At 38.5% G+C, this 26181-nt stretch overlaps 1 protein-coding gene across 1 annotated transcript; it reads right to left on the bottom strand.

Moving 5' to 3' along the window:
• Nucleotides 1–241: 241 nt before the first annotated feature.
• SMC3 (structural maintenance of chromosomes 3) lies at nt 242–24276 on the bottom strand. Its single transcript, XM_066554680.1, has 29 exons — nt 24147–24276; nt 20207–20282; nt 18657–18695; nt 17768–17835; nt 17341–17412; nt 17074–17153; nt 16437–16515; nt 15066–15183; nt 14343–14518; nt 13651–13731; nt 13223–13387; nt 12954–13075; nt 12387–12600; nt 10669–10772; nt 10353–10452; nt 9742–9902; nt 8321–8462; nt 7871–8021; nt 6675–6827; nt 5611–5762; nt 5223–5381; nt 4416–4523; nt 3986–4094; nt 3254–3501; nt 2920–3132; nt 2008–2199; nt 1669–1846; nt 1028–1134; nt 242–713 (listed from the first exon to the last, which is right to left on the bottom strand). The coding sequence occupies exons 1-29, from the start codon at nt 24159–24161 to the stop codon at nt 642–644; spliced, it is 3654 nt and encodes a 1217-aa protein (XP_066410777.1). The 5' UTR covers nt 24162–24276; the 3' UTR covers nt 242–641.
• Between the last annotated feature and the right edge of the window lie 1905 nt (nt 24277–26181).

Below are 26181 nucleotides of genomic sequence, written 5' to 3'. Positions count from 1 at the left end.
TCTGATACTTACCTTTTTTCAGTTCAATAACCAGAACACGATGGATTTGGACAAGCATAGATTCGGGGCAGTTTTCTTCTGGCACTGGCAATGTGCAGAAGAGGGGAAAAGAGTGGCTTGGGAGAATTGCTTTGTCTCATATTCTGAAATATGCCACTTCAATATGACTGAAGTGTTTGCTCCATCTCAGTGGATTCCTCTTCAGAAAGACAATATAACCCAAAAACTTTATATATACAAGTTACAGCCATAAAACCAACCATTTTAATTGAAGCCATTAAAAAAAAAGTGTGAGGCAATATAAATGATAAAACTATACTTAAGAAGAAATAGCTAGCACTTTCTGAAAAGCTTTAAAACAGCAACAAACACTTTACAAAAGATTTGAAGGAAGAGAATAAAATTTCCAAACTACAGGTATTGTATAAAGGTAACATTAACAATTATCTTATAAAATACAGCAACAGAGACAAAATGGATACTCAAGCTCATTTGAAACTAAGCCTTCTGGGGTCTTGGTTAAAATGTGTGTTCAAAAACTATTTTAAACAAGGACTAAATACTTCATCTTTTAAATGTACAGGTCCCTGGCATAAACATAGCACTATACACATCTTCCAAATAAGCAGTAGTAAGTTCCTTTATCCATGCGTGGTGTCATCTTCTACAAAGTCTTTGGCCATTTCTGCTGTGATCACATCAATATGACTGACCTGGTGGAACAAAGAATCATTCATTCAGTTATTACAGTACCTCCTGCAGAATAAGACAGACATTTCTGAAGGCTCCAGGACTCAGCAACAGGTCTATGATTGATTTATAATCCCTTTAAAGAATGTGACACTGGACATTTGCAGGCATTTAAATTCTCTTTTAAGAACAAGAGAACTCTTTGTAGAAGACTGTGTCATAAACAGAAATGTATCAGCTGAAGTAAGTCTGATTCACTCTGAATTCTTGCTAAGTCTCAAATGCACAACTTTTTTTAATTATGGGTGTTTACTGAGAAGCCTATCATACTACTTACCTTATTTCTGAATTTTACACCATAGAACTTGTCAGCTGACTCAAGCAGTTCTGGCCTAAAAGTTGTTGTAATAAACTGAGCATGTTCAGCTAGTTCCATAATCATATCTAAAAAAGAACACAAAAATTCTTTATTAATGTAGCATTTTCAATAAAGTGAGACAGACAAAAATAGCAAACTCTTTGCCTTATTCAAAATGAGGTTTTGGTTAATGAAGCAAAAACCCCATAAATCAAGAAAGTATCCATACCAGTTTTATTTCCCAGATAATACATACAAGTACTCTCATTTAATTCCAGTATGAACTCTGACAAGTCCAGCCACTCAGCAAACCTAATATGATATTAAACTTCTATGATGAAAAACAACGAATGCACTTTTCTATTCATTTTTAAAATCAAAACAGACTTCCAAACAGGACTGTTTTTCAACACACTGAAGTGCAGTAAGGAGACCCTTCAGATACAGTAACAGAACAGAGCTTCTACATAAAACCAAGTTCATGAAAACTTCTCCATACACACACTGGGCTTCTCAAAAATGTGTTTTTATGATCAAAAGCTTTATTCTTAAACATCAGGGATGAGAAAACAAACTATTACCTTCAACCACAATGAAGATTATAAAAGGCAGACAAGTACCTGACACAGCTTTTCTGTGCTGGGCATCCAAGGCTTGGTCGATTTCATCAAACAAGTAAAATGGAGCTGGATCGCATTTCTGGATGGCAAATATTAGGGCCAGGGCCACTAAAGATTTCTGTCCACCTGAAAGTTGCTGCATTTCTCTCATTTCACCCTGCTTTCCTGTGAACGATACCTAAGAAAACAATGCAACAGCAAGATGATTTCAAAACATTAAACCACAGCATCACTTGCTATTAAACAAACAGGATCAACTAAATGCTGCCTTTTAAAAATACAGTTAAAAGACAACCCAAACGAACATTCAAGGAACTAAAAACCAAATATTTTCCTTACCCTTATGCCAACTCCAGTGAACTGATCTACAGATGGAACACTGCTCTGAGATCCAGATCCCCTTTCGCTCTCAGTACTGCCTTCACCTTCATCCTGGGACTGACTGCCTTCCACATCTCCTTTCTTCATCACCAATGTGGCCTTGCCACCAGGTACTAACTTTTGGAATACTTCACTGAAATTTTTTGACACCTGAAAAAGAAATAGTCATTTTTACCTACTCATTTTTATAAAGTGAAACCTTCTCATCAAAACCTACTCATTTTTACAGAGTGAAATCAAATGCAGACAAGTGCTTTTGAATGAACACAAAAAGTATCAGCTTTAAAGAAGAGATTCATGTTCCTAAGCAGAAGTGAGAAATGTATGCTGTACAAAGCTTGGCTTAAAACAAGAGTCAAAACAACTGTTTTTGTAGTATGAGAATTTTCAAAAATTTTTTTAATAAAATGGTCCAATTAAAACATAGACCTGTAGCAAAAATAAGATTTTCTTAGTAACCTTCAGTTAAGTAAAAAACCTTTAAAGAGAACAATTCACACATTTTGTAGTTAAGATTCTTTGTTAACATTAGAATTCCTTTCACTAAATCTGGAGAAGAGATTTGGTGCAGTTTTTTGCCACAGTTCCCAGAAAGGTTTGTACGTAAGTATATAGGAACTCACTTGAGAGGAAATATTTAAGAAGTTTAAAGCAAAGCTAGAGTTGTATTGGAGATGGGCACTTACTGAAAATGGTAGCCTTATTTACTTTTCAGTATTTAAAAAACCCACAAGCCTCAAGTTACATGACACAGCCTTCTCTTAGTACAGATTTATTTAGTATCCTCTTCTTCTCATATTGCTGCTACACCATGGGACAACTTGATTGATTTCAGCACCAGTGTCTTTATAATTGTTCCCATTTTGTTACCTGTTTGAAAGTCAGCTGAATAGCCTCATATTTCCTGAGTTCAAGGACATTCATCAGCTCCATGATCGATTTGTAGCCCCTGTCCAGTTCCTCTTGTCTTTTTATCAATTTTTCCTTCTGCTCTGAGAAATTCACAAACTGATCTAAAGCTTTTTTATTAACATGACTGTATTTCTTCAGTTCAGTATTGCACTGCTCCAGCTTGCGGAATAACTGTAAACAGAAAGCATGAACACATCAAAGTGACTTGCAATTCTAGCCACACTTGACACTCAAGATGCAGGTGACACCAATGTTTCAGGTCATAAAACATGAAACCAAGCACACTATTTACCTGCTTTAAACTTAAAGTCTGATACTTTTCAAAAGCCTCCTGTGGAAGTGAACCCAACTCTCGTATTTTCTTCATGCATTCCTCTTTCTTCTTGAGAAGCATGCCTTGCCTGTTTGTCATTTTTTCAAGTTCTTTTGTATCATGGTTAATAGCATCCATATGCTCCTTTTCCATGTTCTTCCAGCGTTCCATGCTCTTCTGAAGTTCTTTAATCCCTGCTTCTGTTTTGTCAATAGAGTTATCCAGATCTGCAATATTGAGTAAGAATACAAAACCCAAAGCTTTAAGTTTTACACACCTCTATAAGATCAATAATTATCCAATAAAGTATTTATGAAACAAAAAGATAGATAGACTAAAGAAGATCTATTAAGAAACAGAGGGTTAAAGTTCAGGCAGAAAGCTGAAAATCCCTCTTTTCTTCCCCATGAGTATATGGCTTAAAAAAAACCCAAAGAAATGTACTAGAGTCATATTGTTCAAGTCTAGAAAGGGAAGCAAAGGAAGTTTCAAGCCAAACTCAAGCAGCTGAGTTTTAAATGGGTTAGACAAAATTCAGGAACAATTATACAAGATCTTGCTTGTAGGACAGTTGCCTTTCAACTACCACACCCTCAAGTTGGAAGCCCAACACAAGTTAATTACATTGGGATCTATTTCTGAATCAAATATGGTATGTGTGAACTTTCAAAACCCTGGAGAGTTTTCTTTCCAAAACATGATGTTACCAACCATCTGACCGTGCCAGTGTATCCTTCACTCGTTTGTTGATAGCCTCGAGTTCTGATGTTGTGGCAGTAAGAACTGTGCCACCTTCTGTCTCTCGAAGCTCATTCAGTTCCTATGGGATAAATAAATGCCACCAGGCTTCAGCATGAATGGGAACATATACTACTCAATATTTTCATGATGTTCTAAGGTCTAATAATTTAGATTTTCAAACAAATCTGGCATTATGATAGTCCTATTAATATACAGGCCATGTATTCACAGTAGTTTTTGTCAAAAATTTGCTGAAATTCAAATCAATACTTAAGTCAGTTTATACATAGGGGAGCAAACCCCACCACAGATACAAATAAGTATTTATGATTTACTTGTGTTAGGCCCAGAAATAAACCAAACCCAGACTGCACAGGCACATTTAAAAGAAAACCCTTACTTGCTCCACTTGGTCCAAGCGTTTTCTCAGATTCTCATTGAGGTATGTTTCAACTCTTGTGATAATGCCTTCTAATTTAATCCTCTCATTCAAAAGCTGTCTGTTTTCCTGAAGAAAATAGAGAAGTATATTAGTTGCCTTACCTTTCTAGGACTTTTTTTACCTTGTTATAGAAAAAAAATTAATACAACAACAACAAAAAACCCTCTTCACACAATTCTGTGTATTAAAATCTCACAGTTCTCTGGACTGTTCCTCTAATTTTAACTGACAGAAAAAAAAAAATTCAAAGGTGTCTAGTGTAAAAGTCAACTGTACAGATCAGTGAGTTTATTAATCTTTCTTTGTATCTGAATTCAATTCTTAAACCCAGAAATGCTTTAGAGAGTATATTAAGAAGCAGTATTTTTCCAGCAACATATGTATCAATCAAAAGCTTAGTTTTGTCTCACCTACCACTCACATATAGAAATTTTCCTTTCTCATACTGTGCATCCTCCCTTCACGTGATATCTATTTGTATTTATTGTTGGAAAATCAATAGTAAAAGCAAGAAAATTGTGATGATTTCAATACAAATAGCCTTAATTCTCACACAATCAACTGGCAAATTTCACCTAGTGTGTGAGAAAAACTTGCAAATACCCTTTGCAAATGACAGAACTTTAAACACACGTACCTACCTACTACTGATGAAGCACTAATTTACTGACACTGTATTCATAAGTGACTTTTCATACAAAAGGACAAAAGTTTATTGCTAAGAAAGGTAACACATTTAATAGCAAGATATTTTCATTTCCTTACTTGCTGTAACTGTCGAATTTCATCATTAAGAGCATCCACTCGTTTCTGATCTTCAAGACTGAGCTGAGACAACAAATCCGTCCCCAGTTCTGCTTTTAATGATTCTCTAGTTGACTCCATGGCATGTAAACTTGCCTCCAGGCTCTGCAGGCTACGTTGCTGTGGGACAGATAGACAGAATCACTCCTCAAAACAATCTCTAGATTGAGATGAATTTCACCTGTTCATATTAACATATCTCTAGTTATCTCTAGTTATCTAGTGACATATCTCTAATTATCTCTTCATATTTCATATTATGATGTTAACCAGAAGGGAATGCATGTTTATCAGTAACATTAATGAAACAATTAAACCAAGCAACAGTTTTCAATATCCCCATACCAACCTTAGGCATAAATGTCTTTTCAGACTGCTGCCTTTTCTCCTTCAGCATTTTCATCTCTGACAAAATACTGTCTCGAGAGGCTTTGAATTTTCTCTGCTGTGTTTCAATTTGCTGCATTTGGTTCATTAGCTGGTCAATCTCATTATTAATCCATACTGTGGGCTAAGGAAAATTCTGTCCTTGTTTTAAAAATAATTTTATTCCTACTAGTACCTTCAATTTTTTTCTATCTGATATATTCATCTTTCATCAAAATAGCAAACAAATCAAAACTCCACCAAACCATAATGATCACTTGTAGAGGAAAAATCAAGAATCATCAACAAAAATAACTTAAGCAGCTTATCAACTTATCAAGTAACTTATCAACACCAGGAACTAAGCTAAATGAAGATTTCCTTGCTTATTTTATTACACAACATTTGGAAGAACACAGGGATACATTTGAACATGCAAGGAAAGCTCAGGTCTTATAAAATACAAAACAGATGTCTCTAATGCACTGATGCAAGTCAAAAAACAAAGGAGTTCAGTTTGAAGGACAGAATGACCTGAGTGATGTATAAGAAAAATGTATAAACCTCCCTTACCCCTGAATTCTAGATATTCCATCTCAAAAGGACACAGTCCAAAGAGACTGGAAAGATCAAACTGTCAAGCAACTCAGAGCTTACTACAGCACAATGCTCTCCCACCTCCCCTCCACAGCAGAAGTGGACTGTGTAACACATCAATTCAGGACACAAGTACTAAAAATATAGCCTGAGTCAGAAGAAGCAGTGAAGATTAACACAGATAACAAGAATATCTGGTTATGGCAGTTACTACAACAGACTCTAAAAGGAATAGAAAGCCTCATAATCTAGGGTTTAACCTCACCTCTAAGCTTTAAAGATCAATATCAAATACAGTAACACAGAGAACCAGGCTGCACACAAAATAGCCAAAACAAATGCCACAGATAAGATGTAACAAGTCAGTCTCCTATTTTCCATCTATTACTGTAACCACAAAAGAAAAGCTTTGTTGTCACACAACCTTCCCCATTAACAACAAAAGGATATTTTCAATGTTTCTACGTAAGTTTTCATTGAGCTTTGCTTCGAGTTCACTAAGTTCCTCTTCTGCTTTTCTAACATCTTTCTGCAATTCAAGCCGAGACTTCCTGGTGTCATAATAACCTCCAGTCAAAGCACCTCGATGGCTGACCTGATCACCTAAGAGCAGAACAGAATGAGATGTAAAATGCACACTACACACTTGCCATAAAGTCCAGCACAGTTTCCACAGCACAACTTAGCAGGTTAACCAGAACATTTAAACTAAGCTACAAAAGCACCGAATGTTTCAGCAATCATGTATGTTTACAGTAAATAGGGAAATGTTTATTTCTCTATTCAATTTAAGTGCTATTTCCTTTCTCAAGATCTTCACAGACTGCTAGGATCTCCTTTAAGCATTGGCTTTTTTTTTTAATTTTAATTAGCTTCTGAAACCATGTAGCTTGAAAGAAGATAAATACTTATATTAAGGGAAAAATGCAAATGCCTAGCACTACCAGTTTGAAAAAAAATCTCAAGTCTTCTATGAGGAAATAAAGAGATGAAGTAATGAAGTAATTAGCAGCATCTGTGGCTTATAGAGTATGCTGATACTGAAAAATTAGTAACTTCTTCCTCAGACACCCTTAGGAATTTTTTCAGATTGACTTTAAGACACAAAGAGACAACAATAAGCCTGCAAGGAATCTGCCCTCTTTAATACAGGCAATTAAAAAAATTATAGATTATTTCAGAGAACATAAGACGTAAATATATCTGTTGCACAGAAGAATTCACATTGCCTTTATAAGGAATTAAGGAATGGCCTTAAGGAATTAAGGCCCTTCATTCACACCCTAAACACTGGTCTGAGCTTGGGGAAAACACCATAAACACCCCAGGAAAACAAATGCCTGTTAAATTGGATTTAAAAAACCTGGATGAATGCAAACCTAATCTGCTTTGTAATTCTCAGGATGGAGACACATTGTTACTAAAATTTAGAACATAAGAAAATTCCATACCTTGTCAAGAAATCCTGTATTTTTAAGCACTGTACTTAACCAAGTGCAACCTTGTACATAGATCTCAGCCAAGTATACTATTATTTTTAATAAATCTTATTTCAACAGCACTGAACAGACTATGTTTAATGAGCCCCACGTTCCCAGGAATCCTATTTTTGCAATAAATAACCTATAAAAAATTGCAGTATTTACCTTCCAGAGTAATACAATCCATTGTGAAAGCTCTGGCCAGCTGAGTAGACACTTCCATGCTACGACAAATTAAAGTCTTCCCAAAAACATGTTTGAAAGCTTTATCAAATCTTGGATTGTATCTCAGTTTACTGATCATAGGAATAGCATCCTAAAGTGAGAGAATTACAATTCAGCAATTAAAGTAATTCTTGAGTATCAGGTTACAATAAAACTCCACTTATAAGTATTGCTTTTTCACTTGTAAAGTGCAGTTAATAAAGAGCAGATACCTTGTAGAAAAATGTTTTTCTATAACATAGTTTATGTTCAGAAGTATACATTTGAAGTAGTATTTAACTGCAGACAAACAGAAAAGCAAGTGGTGGGCAATAAGCAATGTACATAGTTCAAAGCATGAGGCTTTGTGGTTATGAAGCAAAGATAGGTTCAAAAGTAATTCTAACTCACATTAGTCTCAGGATAAGCAGTATCTCTAACATCCAGCTTGTTCAGAGGGAGGAAAGTAACTTCTCCAGGAAGGTTCATTTTGTTAAATTCCATTAGGATCTTTGTACTGACCTCATCAGAATCCACAATGTGATAAAACAACCTGTTTAACAAGCCAAACAAGTAGGCAAAACTTCACAATGCTAAAAGGACAAATGTATTTGTATACAGACAGTATTCTTGCAGATTCCATTACATACCACATCACTATAAAGTTGCATTGCATTTCCAACTCCATGCCTTAGAAAAAGCCAGTGGGTACTCTTTTCACTTCAGTTAAAACAGGATTAGCCAACAGCTTTACATTCCACTGTCCGGCCAGGAGCAGCTCAGTATGTGTACAGTGCCACTGTGTCCACACCTCTGTCCTGCATTTCCATCACACAACATTCAGCCCCCCCTCTCTGCATGGATCTCCAAAGTTTGCCTCTGCTGCCTCCATACACCACACACAGCGACCCCATCTCCCTGTGCACTATAAGGGACTGAAATAAGTGATTTTTCCTTTGCAAGTTGAACTACAGCTGCTTGTTACATTTTCCAAACTATGGGGCACAGGATTCAGAGAGAACTGTGAAGTGCTTGGAAGAGACACCCTTGTTCACACTGATACAAGTTTCAGAAGAGACTGCATTTCCATTCCCAGCAGCATCAACATTTCAATGTGACACATTGCAAGATCATGTCACCTCTGCCCTCTTTCCTGCTCTTATGCCATTAGCTACACTTCATTAGAACAAGAGTTTCATGACTACTCCTAAGTTGGAACAGGGACCGATCACACAAAAAGACGATCTTAATTAACTTGAAGTGTTAGATGTTGCAGCAAGTGGTGGATCACCCAACAGACATTTACTTCTGGAAAACATTTTACACAGATTCATTAACACTCAGCGTCTTTTCTGATAACTTTTAGACAGCAGTTTTTGACAGTTTAGAGACCATTCTCAACCATGAGATTTTCTAGTACAAGTGAAATAATTCTTACTATTTACTGAAATATCAGCCTTGCTGACTGTAGAATTCTCCACACTGGAAGATGCAGTCCATTTAATTCAATACAATTCAGTATCACCACCAATGACCCTGGCAAGTGTCAGGAGTGTGGGTCTGGGACCTTTTTTGGTTTTTTTTTTCCTTTTTTTCTCTCTGGTTTTGTTTAAGGTTTTTTTAGACAAAGTCAGGAGCAGCTAGAATTATCATTTAAATAGTCAGAATTCTTCTTAGTTCCTTCACAAAGAAACAGCAGTTTGATCACGACATATAGAAAGCACTTTGACAAAAAAATGCAAGACATCAAGTTCAAAAGAATAAAATTTCAGTAGAAGCTTGCAACAACAACTAAATTGTGACACTGCACTAAATAGCACATAATTAATTACCGGTTCCCTGCAGTGACTTCAACACAGGTGTAGAATGCTGGCTCACATTCAAAGTTATTCATCACAATTCCATGATAGCCATTCAGAACGTGCTGGTTTATGCCTTTCCGACGGAAGTGCTCCAAAACTTTGTTTATGCTGTCTATACCATTCAAAATGGCCTGTTAAAATACAGCTAATTACTGTATTGCAGTTGAAATGCATGGGCATAATATTCATTCTAGCTTTAACTTTGTGACAGGTGTAATCTCCTTTATGCCAAATTCCTGTTAACTAACCTACAGCTCTAACAGAAGATACCTAAATAAGAGACCACCATTTTTCAGTTTTGTTTGGGGTTTTTTTAATCAAAAAGATATCAGAGGAAATTTTTAAAATATTCCATTTCTGCCTAGTCTCCTCATATCAACTACCTTGACCCCACAAAACTCATTTTCAAGTAGTGCTAGAGCTATGAATATTTGAAAACTTCAGCCCAGAATACAATTTGTCCTTTTTAATTGTGACAGAAAGACCATAATTATAAAAGTAACTATCATATCTTTTAGATAAAACTGACTTGTCAAGAATGATATTCTAACAAGGAATTATCAAGAGTGAGGTTATCTTACCTTTCCTGTTGCTGCTCTGAGAAGCTGCTGTTTCTTTTCTAGATCCTCCCTTTTTGCAGCAAGAGCTTGTTGTTCTGCATTCTCTTCTCTCCATAGGTAACTACAGAACAAAACCAATAAAAATTTTTAAGTGTGAATGTAATCTGAATGTTTTATTATTATTTTCTTAAAGACACCTAATCTAATGGGAAGGAAAAGTGCAGAAGTTCATACATGGCCATATTTAAAAAACATACCTACATGCCATGTTAACAACTACACAGTTGGGGTCCATCACATTAAGTGAGATTGAGACATATTTCAATTAATTACTAACTTTCTTTCACTCTGTAGTTCATCCTTTTTATTTTTCACTTCATAGTATTTTCTGTCCAATTCTTCAACACGAGCCTTCACTTCATTAAGATCCTGGTCCAGTTTCTAATACAAAGAAAAGAACAGTATGAAACTACAGCTCTCTATATTAAAAAAAAATAAATCTGTTTTATTCAATACTCAACTACTAAAAATTCAAAAAATTGCTACAAACATTTTAACCAGCTTACAACAAACTGCAAAAGCAGTAAGAATAAAGACAGCTTTGTAAAGAAGCAGTACCAAGGTGTAGGTGCCACACAGATGGCAAGGCAGGCACTGAGTTCAACTGTGCCTCTGGGCATTAAAGTGAAATGGATCCCTGTAAGTCACAGCAAGAACAGGAATCAAAACAGTAACTAACATACATATAACTTCTCATGCTCTGAAATGACATTTGTGATAAGTACAACTAATCTTGTCTACCATGTCAATCTGCTATTAGTCAAAAGCCTTAGCCTGCTCTCCAGCAGTACTAGACTTCCAAGACAGCTGCTGTCAACAGTGTGCTGTTTAAGCCAATGCACAGACATCCCCCCTTTGCTCACTTAACACCTGCCATTTTCAGAGCAGTTCAGGGCTAGCACTCGATAGTGTTTACATATTTATATGTGTACAAGGAAGACTAACTGTGTTGTAAAAACACAGCCAGCTCGTTCTAAACTAACCTTGCACGCTCTCAATCACATTCACCCAAGATGCCTTCTCTTTGAACAACAAAAAGCTATACAACTTTCCACCTAAGCATAAATCAACCTTCCTTGAGGAGGAAAAGGAAACCAAGACATGTTTATAGAAAGGAATCAAAATCCACAACAAATTTAACCCCTTCAATTCTACAGAATTACCATTGAGCAGTATAGTACAATTGCAATCAGCCAGTGGTAAATGCCATTTTCTTCATTCACCAACTCAGACAATCACAACTTTGCTAAAGTGGATCCAAATCAAGCAGTATTTTAGCAGAACACCATCATCTTTGTACAACTACACTCCTGCACAGTGTCAGACTGACCCTCAATTTCAGTAGGTATATTACACAAAGACCAAGACCATCAGCATTGGCACCATATGTTCTCTCAATATAAAAGCAGGGTTTTCACAGCTAGAGCTCCTAGCAAGAATGCTACCTTTGGATTATTTTGCTATACTTGCACTGTAAATGCCATTTCTGAATGGAAATTAAAATCTAAGTTATGCAGGTAACAGATTAATCTTCTAATACGCCTAGGGATGTAACTTCTAACCAGCTGCAACCATGGTACAAGGGTGCAGTGCCTGCTTCAAAGTCAAAAAGACCCTGTTGCTTTCCCTGTTGGGAAAATGAGAGAAGTGAAAACAACCAACACAGATTTCCATAAGAATGTAACAAATTGTTTTCTATTAAATGGCTATGTTCAACATAGACAAGAGCAAGGCAGATAGAAGCCTATTCCTGATAAGTCAGGCCAAACACATTGGGGAAAGTATGAGAAGACAAAGCCAACATAAAGAGCGAAGACAGTGCAATGCTAAAGGAGTTGAAAGTTTATCTGTAGATGTTTTCAATAAGCATTTTTCAAAGCCAACACTCAACCAGAAAGTCACATCTTCCTTATATATAGGCATTGAAGTCTGACTATCCAAGACTGAGTATTTAACCTTTCTCTAAAAAGGACTGAGAATAAGCTGCAAACTTACACTGTACTGCTCCAAGTTTTTCTCCTTGTTTGCCTCTGTATCCTCTAAGTCCTTGTGTATAGCTGCAATCTGCCGCTTCTTGTCATTGATGGCTTGATCTAAGGACTTCAGTTCTTTCTTTATCCACTTATCCCTTTCCTCTTTGGAAGTAAACTGGCTCCCTCGACCTTGCTTTGCATAGAGATCTGTTCTTTCTTGTGTAGCCTGTGCAAGTCTGTTTTGAGAAGGGAGAGACATGCTGTATTATAAAGAAATCTTGAATTTATTAAGAGCAAGCATTAAAAATCACTATTGGAATTTTCAAATGTCATACCAGGCCCTCAAATTCGAGCACCAAATCAGTAACAAAAAGAAAAGGATCATGTATAAACAACTAAATCATCCACAAGAAGTGGTTAAGCTTAGAAAATCATTTTGCCAAATACTGTTCCTACCCCAACAATAAAGCAGGCTTTTTGCAGACCATCTCCAAGTGAATGTAGCTACCCTGCTGTCAAGCAACAAGTACAAATTTTTGTTAACTGAAGATGGATAGCATTGTTAAAATTTACATAGAATGCCACACACCTAGCAATTCCCCTCTCTTCTTTTTCTTTTACGCTGTTAAATTTTGGCTCTGTTTCTGCCAATTCTTTCTGCTTCTCCTCGATTTTCTCAAGAAGTTTTTGCCTCTCTTTTAGCAGTCTTTTCTGAAAGTCAAACAAAGCAGTATTTAAAGTTAGCATTTAACAAACCTTACAAAATAGTGACAGGCTTCAGTCTAAAACCAAAACTTCAGCATACATGAACACTTCCTTGTGCCATTGACATTTTAAGACTTCACTGGTGTTACGTACCCTTTGCTCACTGTTGCCAGCTAATTCATCCTGTAGATCTTTTGCCTTCAACTCTAATTTAGTCCTCTGTTTAATCTGCTCCTGTCTTTCTGCACTAAGTTGCTCCTTCTCTTCTTTCATTGCAGAAATCTTTGTCTTCAGTTCTCGAACTTGCCGTTCTATTTCCTATGCAAATTTAAGTATAAAGTATCTTAAACACTGAATGAACATTTCGCTATTTATCAAAACTCACAAGATCGTTATTCTGTAGATCACAATACAATAAATGTGTGAAAACCTCCAAGTTTCCAAATAGCATGAAAGCATGTAACTGAATTTAATACAGATGCCACCAGCCCTCATCCTCTCCCTCCCCACCTCCTCCAAAAAATCCCCAAAACCACAAAGCAAAACAAACCTCTGGAGAGCCCTTTTAAAAGCATTTTTACCTCCATTTTATCTCTAGCATCTTGCTGTGCATCTCTCAGTTGCCTCGATTTTTCTCCACTTGTCTCTCGTTTAGCAGAAAGCTGTATGGAAATATCACCAATAGCTTAAGCCAGATTCTGCTTCAGTAGTGATTTCAGAATGAAAATAATTTATTTAGTGAAGAACAGTGATGCTGACAAGTACATACAGTGCAGGTAGTTCAGTGTGCAGCTGCAGAATGCTGCAGATTAAATTCTGGGTGGTGGAAGCCACAGGCAAGAGAACTAATGTCCCTTTGCAAAACAAAGGGCACAGGAACCTGTGGCACTCAGAGACAGCAGCAACAGAAGCCCCACACTTCCACTGTGATGGGATAAAAACCCAGTTTCCTCTGCTGGGGTCCCACCTTCCTTTGTTATTTAGATATTGCACCAAGATTAAACTACTTTAAGGATCAAGACATCTGAGACTCTGCTGTGGGAAGCCTGGTCTGACTGTGAGTGTGGTGAAGGGAGTCAAGTGAGGCACCTGCACTGGGAAGGAGTTTCAGTCCTAGCTCAGGTGGTGCAGTTCTGACTGCCAGAGTGGCTCCTGGATGGCTGCACAGGAAAGGTTCCTTAACACTGCCAGGATTCTATCAAGGATCACAAGGAGATGGTAGCAAAAACAAACCAACAGCTCATTACATTTTGTACTAGCCAAGATATTTTACCTCATCAAGCTTAGCTCGAGTTTCATTAAGTTCCTGATTATAAATGGTGTATTCCAATGCTCTCCTCATTTTATCCCATTTCTGGTACTGTGCCAGCTCCTCTTTCTCCTCTTCTAGAGTATGCAGTCGCTCCTCAATGTATTTCAACAACTCATTGATTTTCTCTCGCTTGCCCTCTTTAGAAAACATGACAAGACAGAAATTCAGTTAAACACTGTAATACAATCCCCCATCTTTACAGCCACTGAATCTACTCCAGTGATTCCCAATTTATCAACATACATGAAATGTACAAACACCCCATGTCCTAAAGTTCTCCACAAAACCATCCCAACAGCAGAACTGTTGATACTTGTTATGTAAGACAACACAAGCATGTACTCTCTCGGCTCACACACTTAATGAAGACTGCACAACATGAACTTTAGTGTTTGCACAGCAGTATATCCTGATTTCTGGATCACTGCCAGCTGACATCACTCATATGTTTTGAACAGTAAATTTATCTGTATTAGCTTAGCTAAAAGGTTTTATTACTAAAAGCACACAGAAAGTAACTTATTAAACCTTTTGAGATATTGGAAATTCAAGGAAGAAATATGACAAGCTCTGCATTGTTTAACATACCACAAATAACATCTATCTAGCTTTACTGAAAAAGCCTGAAGTTTTAGAATTAAATTAATTACTATAGCATAAAGCAGTAATTTCTTGAAGTTTTACCTGTTTCTTTCATTAGTGAAATACTCTCCTCCTTACGTTCATCGTACACTCTGGTACCAGCTACTTCTCTTAGCAACTTCAATCTTTGAGAGTCAGGAGCTGTGGCCATCTGGTTGATCTGAAAATTCAAGATCTATGATTTCAATAACCTGCTCTGAATGTATGGCTAACCACAACACAGCAAAGATTGCACTCTTTTGCTCTGCCTGCTTGCCTGAGGTTTTGGTAAGAAGATTCAGATACATAGCATACACCACACTGCTTTCGAGACAATTACTTCAGGACCGCAAGTACTCTGCTTGTAATGAAATTTGTTGCTTTCAAATGTTTCCATTTGTTGCTAAAACTCAGGATACAAGTACTATCCACACTGAAAAAATCATAAACCACTCAAAATTATATTTAGAGAAACTCAAGCTTGTGCTTTTAAGTCCTGGTGCTAAATCAAATAGTTTAAATGCCTCCATGAAACCACAATAAAATGCAGGGGTTATAAATCTTAGAATAATTCACATCATGAAACACTCATTAATATGACATCAAATCAGTCATACAATTACACTCAACATAAAACTCACTTCCTTTCAATAGAATTTCAGTGGCTGCATGCTTTTCTAAGAAGGTAACTGTTTCCAATTTGTCTTATATTAAAACCAGTTTGTGTATTTTGGCTGTTAATTACTGTGCACCAATCCCCACTACCACTGACTTTCCAGCTCAAGCAGTTTCTTTCAAATGCACACATTCAACTGTATAGGAAAATTTATCCTGGTAAACATCTGTCAGACTGTACTATGGGTTAGCATTCCTGACATCAAGCACTCCTCAAGTCTTCTCCTCTTGCATTCCTCTCCAAGTATGCCTTCCAGGAACTTCTGGAGGTGACAGTTCCCAGTCTCCTTGATGATCCACCCTGTGAGCCATTACAGGTAGTCTGTGCTTTGTCTCCAGATGTGGCTGTCCTTTGAAAGTTCTAGAAAGCTGCTATTTTCAACCTCTTAAAATTCTCTACCATTACTTTGCTGCCTCATATATAGGCCCAGAAATCTTTGAATTTATACTGAACTATTTCACAGGAATCGAGTTTGCTTTGTATTTAAGTATACAGAAAAAAATCCTGATTGTAAAGATCACCATGATAAAACACCCTCTGCTAAATATCAACATTTACAGACATGATTTCTTTTTCTAATCAACATAAACTACTAAAACAATAATATCTGCCAAAGAAGCATTGACATACAAGAACTATTTCAAGCTGAGGTAGATTTAGGTTTTGGTTTACTTCTGAAATAACTGAACTAAGTTTGGCATCCAGGAAACATGATACCCTTGACAGTGATTCTTCTAATTTGTGAAAAAGAATCTTACCTTTCCTTGTTTGACAATATAGTAGGGATTACTGCGAGAAAATCCAGCACTTTCAAGAAGATTCATGACATCATTTTTCCTGAAATGTTAATATGAATCAATTAAAAACTTACAGTAAAAGTGAGAGCTATAAAATGCAGTAAATTATCACAACTATACATCACATAATATCACCGTGTGCAATGCATGCTCTGTTTGAACAACCTTCTTTATTTGAAAATGGCTAATTCTAAAATGAAATGAGAGAATAAAAATGATAAATATCTAAAATACTATAGAATTGGAAAAAGATTAAGAAATAAGCACTCGAAGCACAGAGGAGGGAAATACAGGCAAACATATCACAAGGAAGGATATAAAACCACTGAGAGTGTGGCAACTCTTCTATTTCAAAGAAACCCTGAAAGAAATACTATACAAGCAGTTAAACACCACAACAATGGATGGATTAAACTGCCAATTCAAAGTGTGCTGTCTATTGCACAAGGGCTGATATTCCAGCTATCAAACTACTGGCACTCAGTATTACACAACAGAAATAAATTATTTCATGCTAGGGATGCAAGTGTTGGGTTTGCCTATAGAATTTTACAGAAATACTACTGCTCTCATTCAGATAAGGAAAAGAAGTACCTACGTCACCATTTTCTTGTCTAAGAAATATTGGTCCTTCTTGGCTCCAATGACTCTGCGAAGTGAGACTTCCTCTTTATCAATCTTAAGAAAACAAAACCCAGTAAATACACATACCTACTGCAAGCAGCTGTAACTAACACCAGAATGTTTATGACACCTTTTAGCAGAAATGACCCAAAAGCAGGTACTGTGCTGAAGCCTTCCATAAGGCTGAGATCACTTGAATCTGCAATGATAATCTATGTCCAAAGCAGGTCTCTGAACTTACCGGTAACCTGTTGTCGGAATTGTCAAATATAATCTCCACAAATGCCGAAATAACTCGAGGACCTGTACCTTCCTAAGAGAAGAGATGTTCTGGTTAGACAGTTGCCAGATTTTGAACTCTTTCTTCTCCTCTTTTCCTTGACAACCCCACTTCCCCTTTCCTTTCAAGGACTTGAGATGCAAGAACATCTACAAAATTTCCAGCACACATTTTTATTTCCGATAATCTTGGCTACACATTCACTGGTCTGCATTATCAACACAATGTAGTACTGTGTAATAAATTCCCTTTTGCCAACTGAAACAAAGAAAATTACTTTTAAAATAATTGCCTTGAAATATCCACAGCCCAGCAATTTACATTTTTGTTGTCCCATTCAAATGCATTAGCTTATTCTTTAGTTTTGCTGCTATACACATTCACTTACATGCAACAAAGCCAGTCTCTGCTCTGGGCGAAGATGACTAAACTCATCACTGAGGACAAACTGAATTGCTGTAATAAAATAGGAAACAAACAGAAAATTTATTCTTTCCTTCAGGGAGACACGCAACAGTTTCATTAACTCAAAACACACTGGTTTACTGTTGTATAATACAATCAAGCTGTTGCCAAAATCTTACAATATTTCTTCATTAAAAACCTTAATCTGCTGGATCTTTATCACTCAACCTGCTGTACAGCAGGATTTATCTGAAGAGGTCATTGTTGCTACAGTACTGGTTCACTGCATAAACATTAACAATGCTGAACAATTAGGGATTCATGAGCATCCTTCTACATATACACAGCACACAGGCTAGGCTAAAAATATTGCTAAAATACTTAGCATTAGACAATTTATAAACACAACCATCACAAAGCGTACTAACACCTTTAATTAGCATCTTTGCTCCTCCATTAATGCTCCCACCTCAAAAAATCCCCCTCATAACCTTATACTAAAAGAATGTCTAAGCTGTGCCAAACTGCTATTGAGTAGAATTTAGCCACTAAGGATGTCTAAAACAACTGCAAATATCATAATCATCTTTCATGGAGGGCAACTTTTAGAATCCATTTCCTCCTGTAAATACATTTGCCAGCTGAAAGTCTTAGAAGGCCCTTAAAAAGAGAAGCTGAATTCTAGGGAAAAACCTGGACTAAGTATTAAACATTAAAAGTGCATTGAGATCTGCCTTTCATCACTGTCAAGTAATCTCCATTCTGCCACTCCTTATTGAGGAAGATCATCTGTTAAACCAAGTTCTAGCAAAAACAAGCAAAGAAACCTGGTATCTTCAGCATCCCTTGGCTAACAAGAAATCCATGCTTACCATAAAAAAAGTTGCTTTTCCCAGATCCATTTCTTCCCACTGAAAATTAAAACACAAAGTATGACATAAGTTAAGCTGACATAGGTTAACACTGCAATGTACTTTATACGTGACACGAAAATATTCAAGAGCAGAACCCAAATATAACACAGCCAAATGAAATCTCCAGGGAATGAGATGAACTTGGTAGATGGACCACTTGAGTACAAGACATTAGCCCTTTGCCCACTCAAACATATTACCTGGACTTACAAACTCCAGAACCACTCCACAATGACAATAATAGCTAAACCAATCCTATTTACTGCCATCTTTTTGGTTCTTATACTGACAATCTGATGGATAAGATCAGTAAACCTAAGTCAAATTCTCCTGGCTCCAGAACATTTATCCAGAGGAAACCACTTGCCTATACATTCAGGTTGACTGTATGAACTTCATGTAGCACATTAACTTCTTAATACTCCACTTGTTAATCATAAAATACTGGAATAAGGACTACTACATAGAAAATTAAAGGTGTAAGAACACAGCACTACACCAATATAATCTCAATGTTTATACTGCAGTGTTTCAGCAAGGCCCAGGGCCTTCTCTTTAAGATCAGCACCTGCTGCATCAGTTTCAAATCCACTTGTCTTCCAGCAGCAATGAACGTCCCAGGCTTTTCACCTCTGCCTGCCTACACAGCATCCAGACAAACCTCATTCCAAAAACTGTTATGAAGTCTTTAAAAAGAAGCTAAAAACTCTCAGTGGAAAGAGATTTTTTTAGTGTATTTTAAAAACATAAATACCTGGATAAATTTTAGCTCCTGTAGAAATAATATTATTAAACAAGACATCTATTCATGTCATATGCATGGGTTTTATTTCCTAGTGGCAGAGTTAAATCCTGGCTACTAAGATTTTACATCCAAAATTGACTGCTTGCGGTTGGGTCAGCATTCTCAAAAGTTGCTGCACAATCACTAAAATCAATGCAAACAAAAAAGGCAGAAATAGAAGAGGTGTGAGAATGGTGGGAAAAAACATGCTATTAAAATAGGAATTACTCAAGAACCTGCACTTCAAAACTTGTACTTTTTGACAGTCTACAGTCCAGAAATTCATCCTTTAAAACTGGAAGAAAGATGATCTTCTTTCTCTGCAAGAGTTTATAATTGCTGGTGTGCTTAGAAATGATGACACTTGCACAGACCAAAAAAAATAAGAATCCTGTACAAATTCTCTGTTGCTGTTCCTGCAAGGACAACCTTTAAAGGAGGTCTGGCTGATACAGAGATGTGCACCAAGAAGGAGTTTATGAACCTCACTCAGTTTCTGGAGGTTCAGCTTTGTCCCAGCAAAATTGAACGTTAATAGTTGTTTGCTGTAAGTGGAACACACACTGTGGAACATTACAGACAGCTGTACAGAAGTTCCCAAACCAGAAAATATAATCATCAAATGGAACCAGAATATTAAAAACTATAAAGGAGACTAACATGAATATCATCTGAAACAAAAGTGCAATTTTAACTAGTGAAAAAGACAGTTATCATTACTTACCAATGACATTGTGTTTGGAGCTGAATGGGTCCACAATGGTTTGGTCCCTGTAGCTTCGAAAGCCCTGAATGATTACCTGGTGAGAAGAAGGAGTTATTTTAACAAAGTTCTCTCTGTTTTTGAACAGTTTTTCTACTATAAGGTTTGGCAGAATATTTATATAACTTATGACATGCCTATCCTTCCTGCACACACTCAACTTCCAGCTCAAGATCAGAAACTTACATCAAACTTGCCCCCCCAAGCATCGATTTAGGGACAGATTTCTCCCCTAGCAAAAGATGCTGGTATTTGCGCAGGCCAAAGCACGGCAAGCAAGGGAGTTCCAAGAGGTTTTTTGGAAAAAAAAGTATTTGCTTAAAGTATCATATACAGGAAAGAAACTGAGTATAACAAGCTATTAATTATTAATTAATTTTTATAATGCAATCTACTTAGAGCATGAGAATTTTATTGGCGAATTCTCCAAGCAGTGCCATTGCAGGCTGCAAAAACTGTACTAAACTGCCTATTTCACATGCAATAGTCCCATTTTACTATGCAATCTAAAGGGAAACAGAAAAAAGCAAGCTTGTCTTGGCTCCAATTCACAGCCTAAAGAGACAAAAACGTACACAACTTCAAGAGCTATGTAGCAAACAGTCATCTGAAAGCAGCACATCGAACTTCAACTCTTCTAACTTCAGCAGTATTTCGAGGTTTGCCAGGCCTAGCAATACACCAGGTACAGAGTTACAATATCCTAAAACTTCAGCTCTGCATAGCAACAAAACGAATCCACCTTCCAGCACCAAGCAACCTGTTCCACACATCAAAGCTGTGCTGAAAGCACAGCAGCTTTGCTCTGCTCAGTATGACAGAAAGGCAGCAGGCACTTGAAGGTTTGACATCTGCAGATCTTCCAGCAAGAACACTTGAAACAAGACTACAGTTCCCATTTAATAACTGTGTTCTTTGCCCAGCTCTTCCCCAACAGAAGCAGGATACAGTTAAAGCAGTGACAGTGTTTCACTAGGACAGCTACAATACACTAAAAATTACTTCTTAAGAAGACACAAAACCAGCTTGCACTATACTTCTCAATGTTATTAGTGCTGAAGATTAAGATATGAAATGACTTCAATTTTTTGTTTGTAAGGTTTAGGGTGCAATCACTATTTTCTATTTGTCTGAACATGTGTTCCTTCTCTCACACCTTCAAGTATTAAAGGAGCCCATATTCCAGAAAATGAGCATAATACTTTTTATTCAAGAAGCACATACAAAACTTCAGCAAAAAGCCTAGAAGTAGTACTGCAAACATTCAAGCTAGCCTTTCCTCACTACTACAAAGGCCTCTATTAAGTATACATCCCAGCACCTCATGAAACATCTACCTTCAGAACTGCATCCATATTCTGTCATATTCTGGTAGCATTAAACAGTGGGGGAAAAAATCCTGCCCACAAAAAGTACTGTACAAAAGACTGGCAGAAGAAAATGCCCATATTTATTCATGTCAAGTTTGATCTTTGTTTTTCTCCTATTATGTGACAGGCCACTCTAAGTATTGTTGTGGAAAACTCCTCTTATCACCTGTTGGTATTAATGGATTAAACCCATCTCACTAATATTGAATGAAAATGCCATGTCAGACAGCAAATCAAACAATGGAATTTATAACAATCAAAATGAAATAAAACTTTAGGCATTAATTAACTTTTAGTCAGAACTCAAGAGCCCTTCTCTTCCCAGGCACTATGGCTTTCTGTCAAATTCTCTTTGCAAAATTATTTCATTTCTGGAATCTGAAGCTAAGAACACAGGTAGGCAGCAAATTACTAATCCTCGACCATCAAACATCAGTGAAAGCAGAAGCTATTTTGGAAAAGACATTCCAATACAGCTTCCTTCAATACTCTGCCTACCTAAATCTCTTCTAAACTGCAATTATCTGTGCTCCCTCTCCTTAGGCCAGACAGAGTTTGCTTTAACCACCTGCAGTGTATTCGGATCCCTTTTGGCATTGGAAGCAGTCAAGGATTCCAGAACTGAATGGACCAAGCTACAGAAAGCAAGTTTAAGACAGTGTAGGGACTGAACACCACCTGTGGCTGGGAACACGAACACCCGACCTCCCCTAAAAAACCAGCCTCCCTCATCTGCCACATGCAGGCTTTTGCAGCAAGCTCAGTGCCAGCAGCTTTCAAAGGAAAAGCAGGAACAGAATATCTTAATCAGGTCTGGCCACTGACCCTAGCCCACAGCAACTGTGTTCATTCATTTTCATTTAACATATTTAACAAGAAAGTATTTTAAAAAACCCAAACATTTCGACACAGTGCTGCTTCCAAACTCACTAGATTTCAAGGGGAAGGGGAGAAATTAAAAAATGGGCAAAAAAGTTGGTCTCTACTACTTTTCATTTTTCCACATAATATATAAAGACCATCTGAATTGGAATAATTAATTTACTTCATTCTCATAAGAACCTGAAAACCTCTACAAAATTATAAACCCAACCAATTATTATTTCTTGACTATTGCTACAGAAGCACAAACTTTTACCACCCACACACTTGGGCACCATGGGAGTGGGATACAGGCAGACTCTGAACACCATCATCTTCTCCCCAGAGCTTTTCCCTAGATGGGTTCTCACTTCATCCATCCTGCATATTCTGAAACCTCCTGACTTCTTCATTGCCCTGTATCGACTCTGATTAAGACTTAAAACATTTTTAATGTTCAAACTCCAGGAACAACTTCTGTAAAGCAACAAAATAGGGGATACTGATGGAATCAAATGAATTCTCATCCTTTTTATTCTCACATCCACACACTGTTACACATTCTTCTATAGCTCCTATAACAGCATTGGTTATTGGCCACCCAAATTCCTTTCCTTTTGTTTTCCCCAAAATGAAACGTTTCCCCTTGTTCTGAGATAATTTGGACTTACTCTATAGATCTCCACTACTGCCTGCTTTCAAGTAATTCAAATCTGGAGAACAAAAACTCTTATTCAAAGTCTTTAAAGCAATGTGCCCATCTATGATGATTAATCAAGAGTGATTTACAAAGTACAATCAAAAGGCGTTTGAAACACCGCCCAGTCAGTCAAACAGTAGATGAAAACCTGGTATCTATGTAGAACACGCACTTTCAACGCTAACAAAGTATTCTTCTTAAGAAAAAAACCCGCAGGGTGTGAGAAACAGGTCAATTTTGAGTCCACCAGGAAATGAGAATCCTGGTAGGCTTTGAATTAATACAAATATCCAGCAACACGAAAGCAGTAATAAAAATCTGCTGCTAAAGCAGCTGCAGGGAAACTGCAGAAGTAATATAACGATGGCCTCAAAAACGCTTTGAAAAAGGTGCGCACCAGGATCTTTTAAACTGAGCACCAGCCACAGATCGTTTGGCAAGGGCGAAGCATATCAGGTGAAATGATTCATGCCCGGAGGCCTGAGAGAGCACCCCAAGGCAGAGACCCCACAATCTGAACAGCTGAAAGATGCTTCTGACAGCGGAGCAGAACCCTTTGTTTGGGTACGAGCCTTCCACGGCCGGGACACCAGGGCTGGCGTACAAAGCGGCCCCGCGAACAAGTCTCGGGTCCATGAAAGAGACCCCAGCGGCACTTCACACCTGCAATGAATGAAAGGGGAGCAGAGAAGGAGAGAAAGCGCCGCCAGCCCAGCCGGCGGTAGGACCTGACCCGTGACCGGGCCGGGGGCACCTCCCTCAGCCTGGACCTCGATCCGCCCCCCGGGACCGAAAAGATCGAAGCAAAGGCCTCCGAGCCCGCCGCATGCCCGCGGGTCCCCTGCTGCGGGCCGGGCAGATGTGAAAGTGCAGAGCCCCCAGCCCCGGGGCGGAGCGGACTGGGCCAACCCCCTAGGCCGGGCACAGGCCGCACCGCACACTGCGGGCGGCGCGAATCCCGCCGGCTCACCTGCTTGATGTACATGTTTGCCGAGGATGGGGTAGGCCCGCCAGGCTGTCGTTCAGCCCGCCCTCGCCGTCTCTTTCCGGTCCGAGCGCTCGGCTTGACCGCGGGTCTCCGCCGCCGCTTCCCGCCCCCTCAGCCGCCCCCCGCTTCCCGCACAGGGCCCGCTCACCCCTCACGCAAACAAAATGGCGGCGGACCCTCCCCGTCCCGTCCTGGCGCGAACCATTCAGCGCCACTTGGAGGGAGAACTGCGGAGCAGAGAACGCGCTCCTGTACCGCCGAAAAAGCGACACCACGTGGAGCAGCGGGAATTTCCTTTTCCTGATCTTCTAAAGTGCCTCGGCGGTGTTTTGGAGGGCGCTGCGTAGCGGGGAAGGCAGGTCACTCTGTCTCCCGGGCGCCGGGATCCCCCCAGGGAGTTAGGAGAAGTGGTTTCTCCCGCTGAGGGGCGGATTGGGCGCCAAAGGCAAGTTGAGGCGAGCGGAGCGAGCGGCGGCGCGCGCCTCTAGGGGGCGCTGTCAGGGCCGCCCTGAGGGGCCGCTTACGCGGGAGATCAAATAAAGGCTCGGACCGAGGACCCGGCTTCCGTTCGAAGATCTAAAAATGATTTTTAAAAATAAAAATGATAATAAAAATTAGGCACCAACAGTCTTAGGGCGGCGCAGGTGCGCTCCTTGCCCCAGGGCACCCGTTCCCTCAGCCAGCTCCTCCCGGCTCTGCAGGGCACGGAGCCGAGCTCCGCATCCACCGGGAAAAAGTCTGGGCGAAGCCGGACAGGTGCCCGGGGTGAGCTGGGCAAACAGCGAAAAATTCCCAGGTGCGAAACATTCCCAGGAAAACAGCTTGGCTGAGTCCCTGCCCGCTCCTGTACCTCGCCGAGCCACTATCCAGCTCCCCGGAGGAGCTGTCAAACACACAAAAATAAGCAAAATGGTGGGAGAGAAGTTTTAATTTTCACCTAATCTCTTTCACTTATGGTGATTTCAGGTGTTGTTGTGACAGCAGTCGGGGTGCGACATCTCAGAGAAAATGCAATTTTCGATTTGACAGCGCTCCTTCAAAACTGCAGCTGTAGCCAGCACTTCTAGACATGCAATAGAATTCCTCCTCTGAGCCTCTTAACACTGATAAAAACTAGATTTAAACAGAAAGGTCTAGTTTCTACCTCTCCTAGAATAATAGATGGATGAATTACCTCTCTTCTCTAATGGGAAAATCTCACCAGTCTCAGACATTCTTAAGTGCCATGTAATTAAATGGTTTTACTAACAGCCCTTCAAGAGGCTATTGTGACAGATTTTACCAGCACCTATGAAAGAATGGTCCATTGTTTCTTCAAAAAACAAAGAACTTAAAAAACTAAAGCGTTTAATGGTTGCCCCACAAACAAATTCAAAACGAAAATTTCCTGTCTTATTTGGCTTTTAAATAGCTTAGTTCAATGTAACTGAGGGAAAAAATATTTTTTGCTATTTGCATTTTCAAAATCCCTTTCATCTTAGGATTTCAGGGAATTTTAAATCCTCAAATAAGTCTCACAGCATCTTTCTGGGATTAGTTTGTGATACTAAATTTACTCTTCACTTTTTCTGGGGTGAAGTGAGTTAAAGATATTGGTAGTTCAGGTCCCAGATACCTGACCCATCCAAGGAGACTCCTGGCAGGGGGAAGAAGAGAGTTTAAGAAAAAAACAAAAAGATTCCCCACTTTTCCTTACTAACACTATTAATCTTGTACCTGGTTAAAAGAATTATTTACATCTAGTTTTATGTTAACATTTTTATGTTAACCAAGTCGTCTTGAAAACCCTGTGCCAGGATATCTCCTCACTTCCAATCTTCTCCAGCTAAAATCACAGGTGGGTGTGGACAGACCATCCCTGTTTCTCAAGGCAGTAATAGGCATCGAAATGTTCTTAAATTGGCAGGTTCTAAAGTTCATTCCTCTTTGTCTTCTGCTTTTAGAGGTATAGGATGCTTTCAGTCACATTTTAGAGATTTCTTTTGTAGTTCAGAAGCTTATTTTCACTTAATCATAG

The sequence above is a fragment of the Molothrus aeneus genome, chromosome 8 (genome assembly GCF_037042795.1).
Source record: "Molothrus aeneus isolate 106 chromosome 8, BPBGC_Maene_1.0, whole genome shotgun sequence".
NCBI classification, from domain to species: Eukaryota; Metazoa; Chordata; class Aves; order Passeriformes; family Icteridae; genus Molothrus; species Molothrus aeneus.
This window is presented reverse-complemented; position numbering and strand designations above follow the sequence as displayed.

Coding starts and splice junctions, on each gene's coding strand:
- SMC3 (XM_066554680.1), bottom strand. Junction 18,696..20,206: donor CTCCAAACACAATGTCATTG/GTAAGTAATGAT, acceptor TTTAATTTTCAG/TGGGAAGAAATGGATCTGGG. Junction 13,076..13,222: donor CTGGCAACAGTGAGCAAAGG/GTACGTAACACC, acceptor TTTGACTTTCAG/AAAAGACTGCTAAAAGAGAG.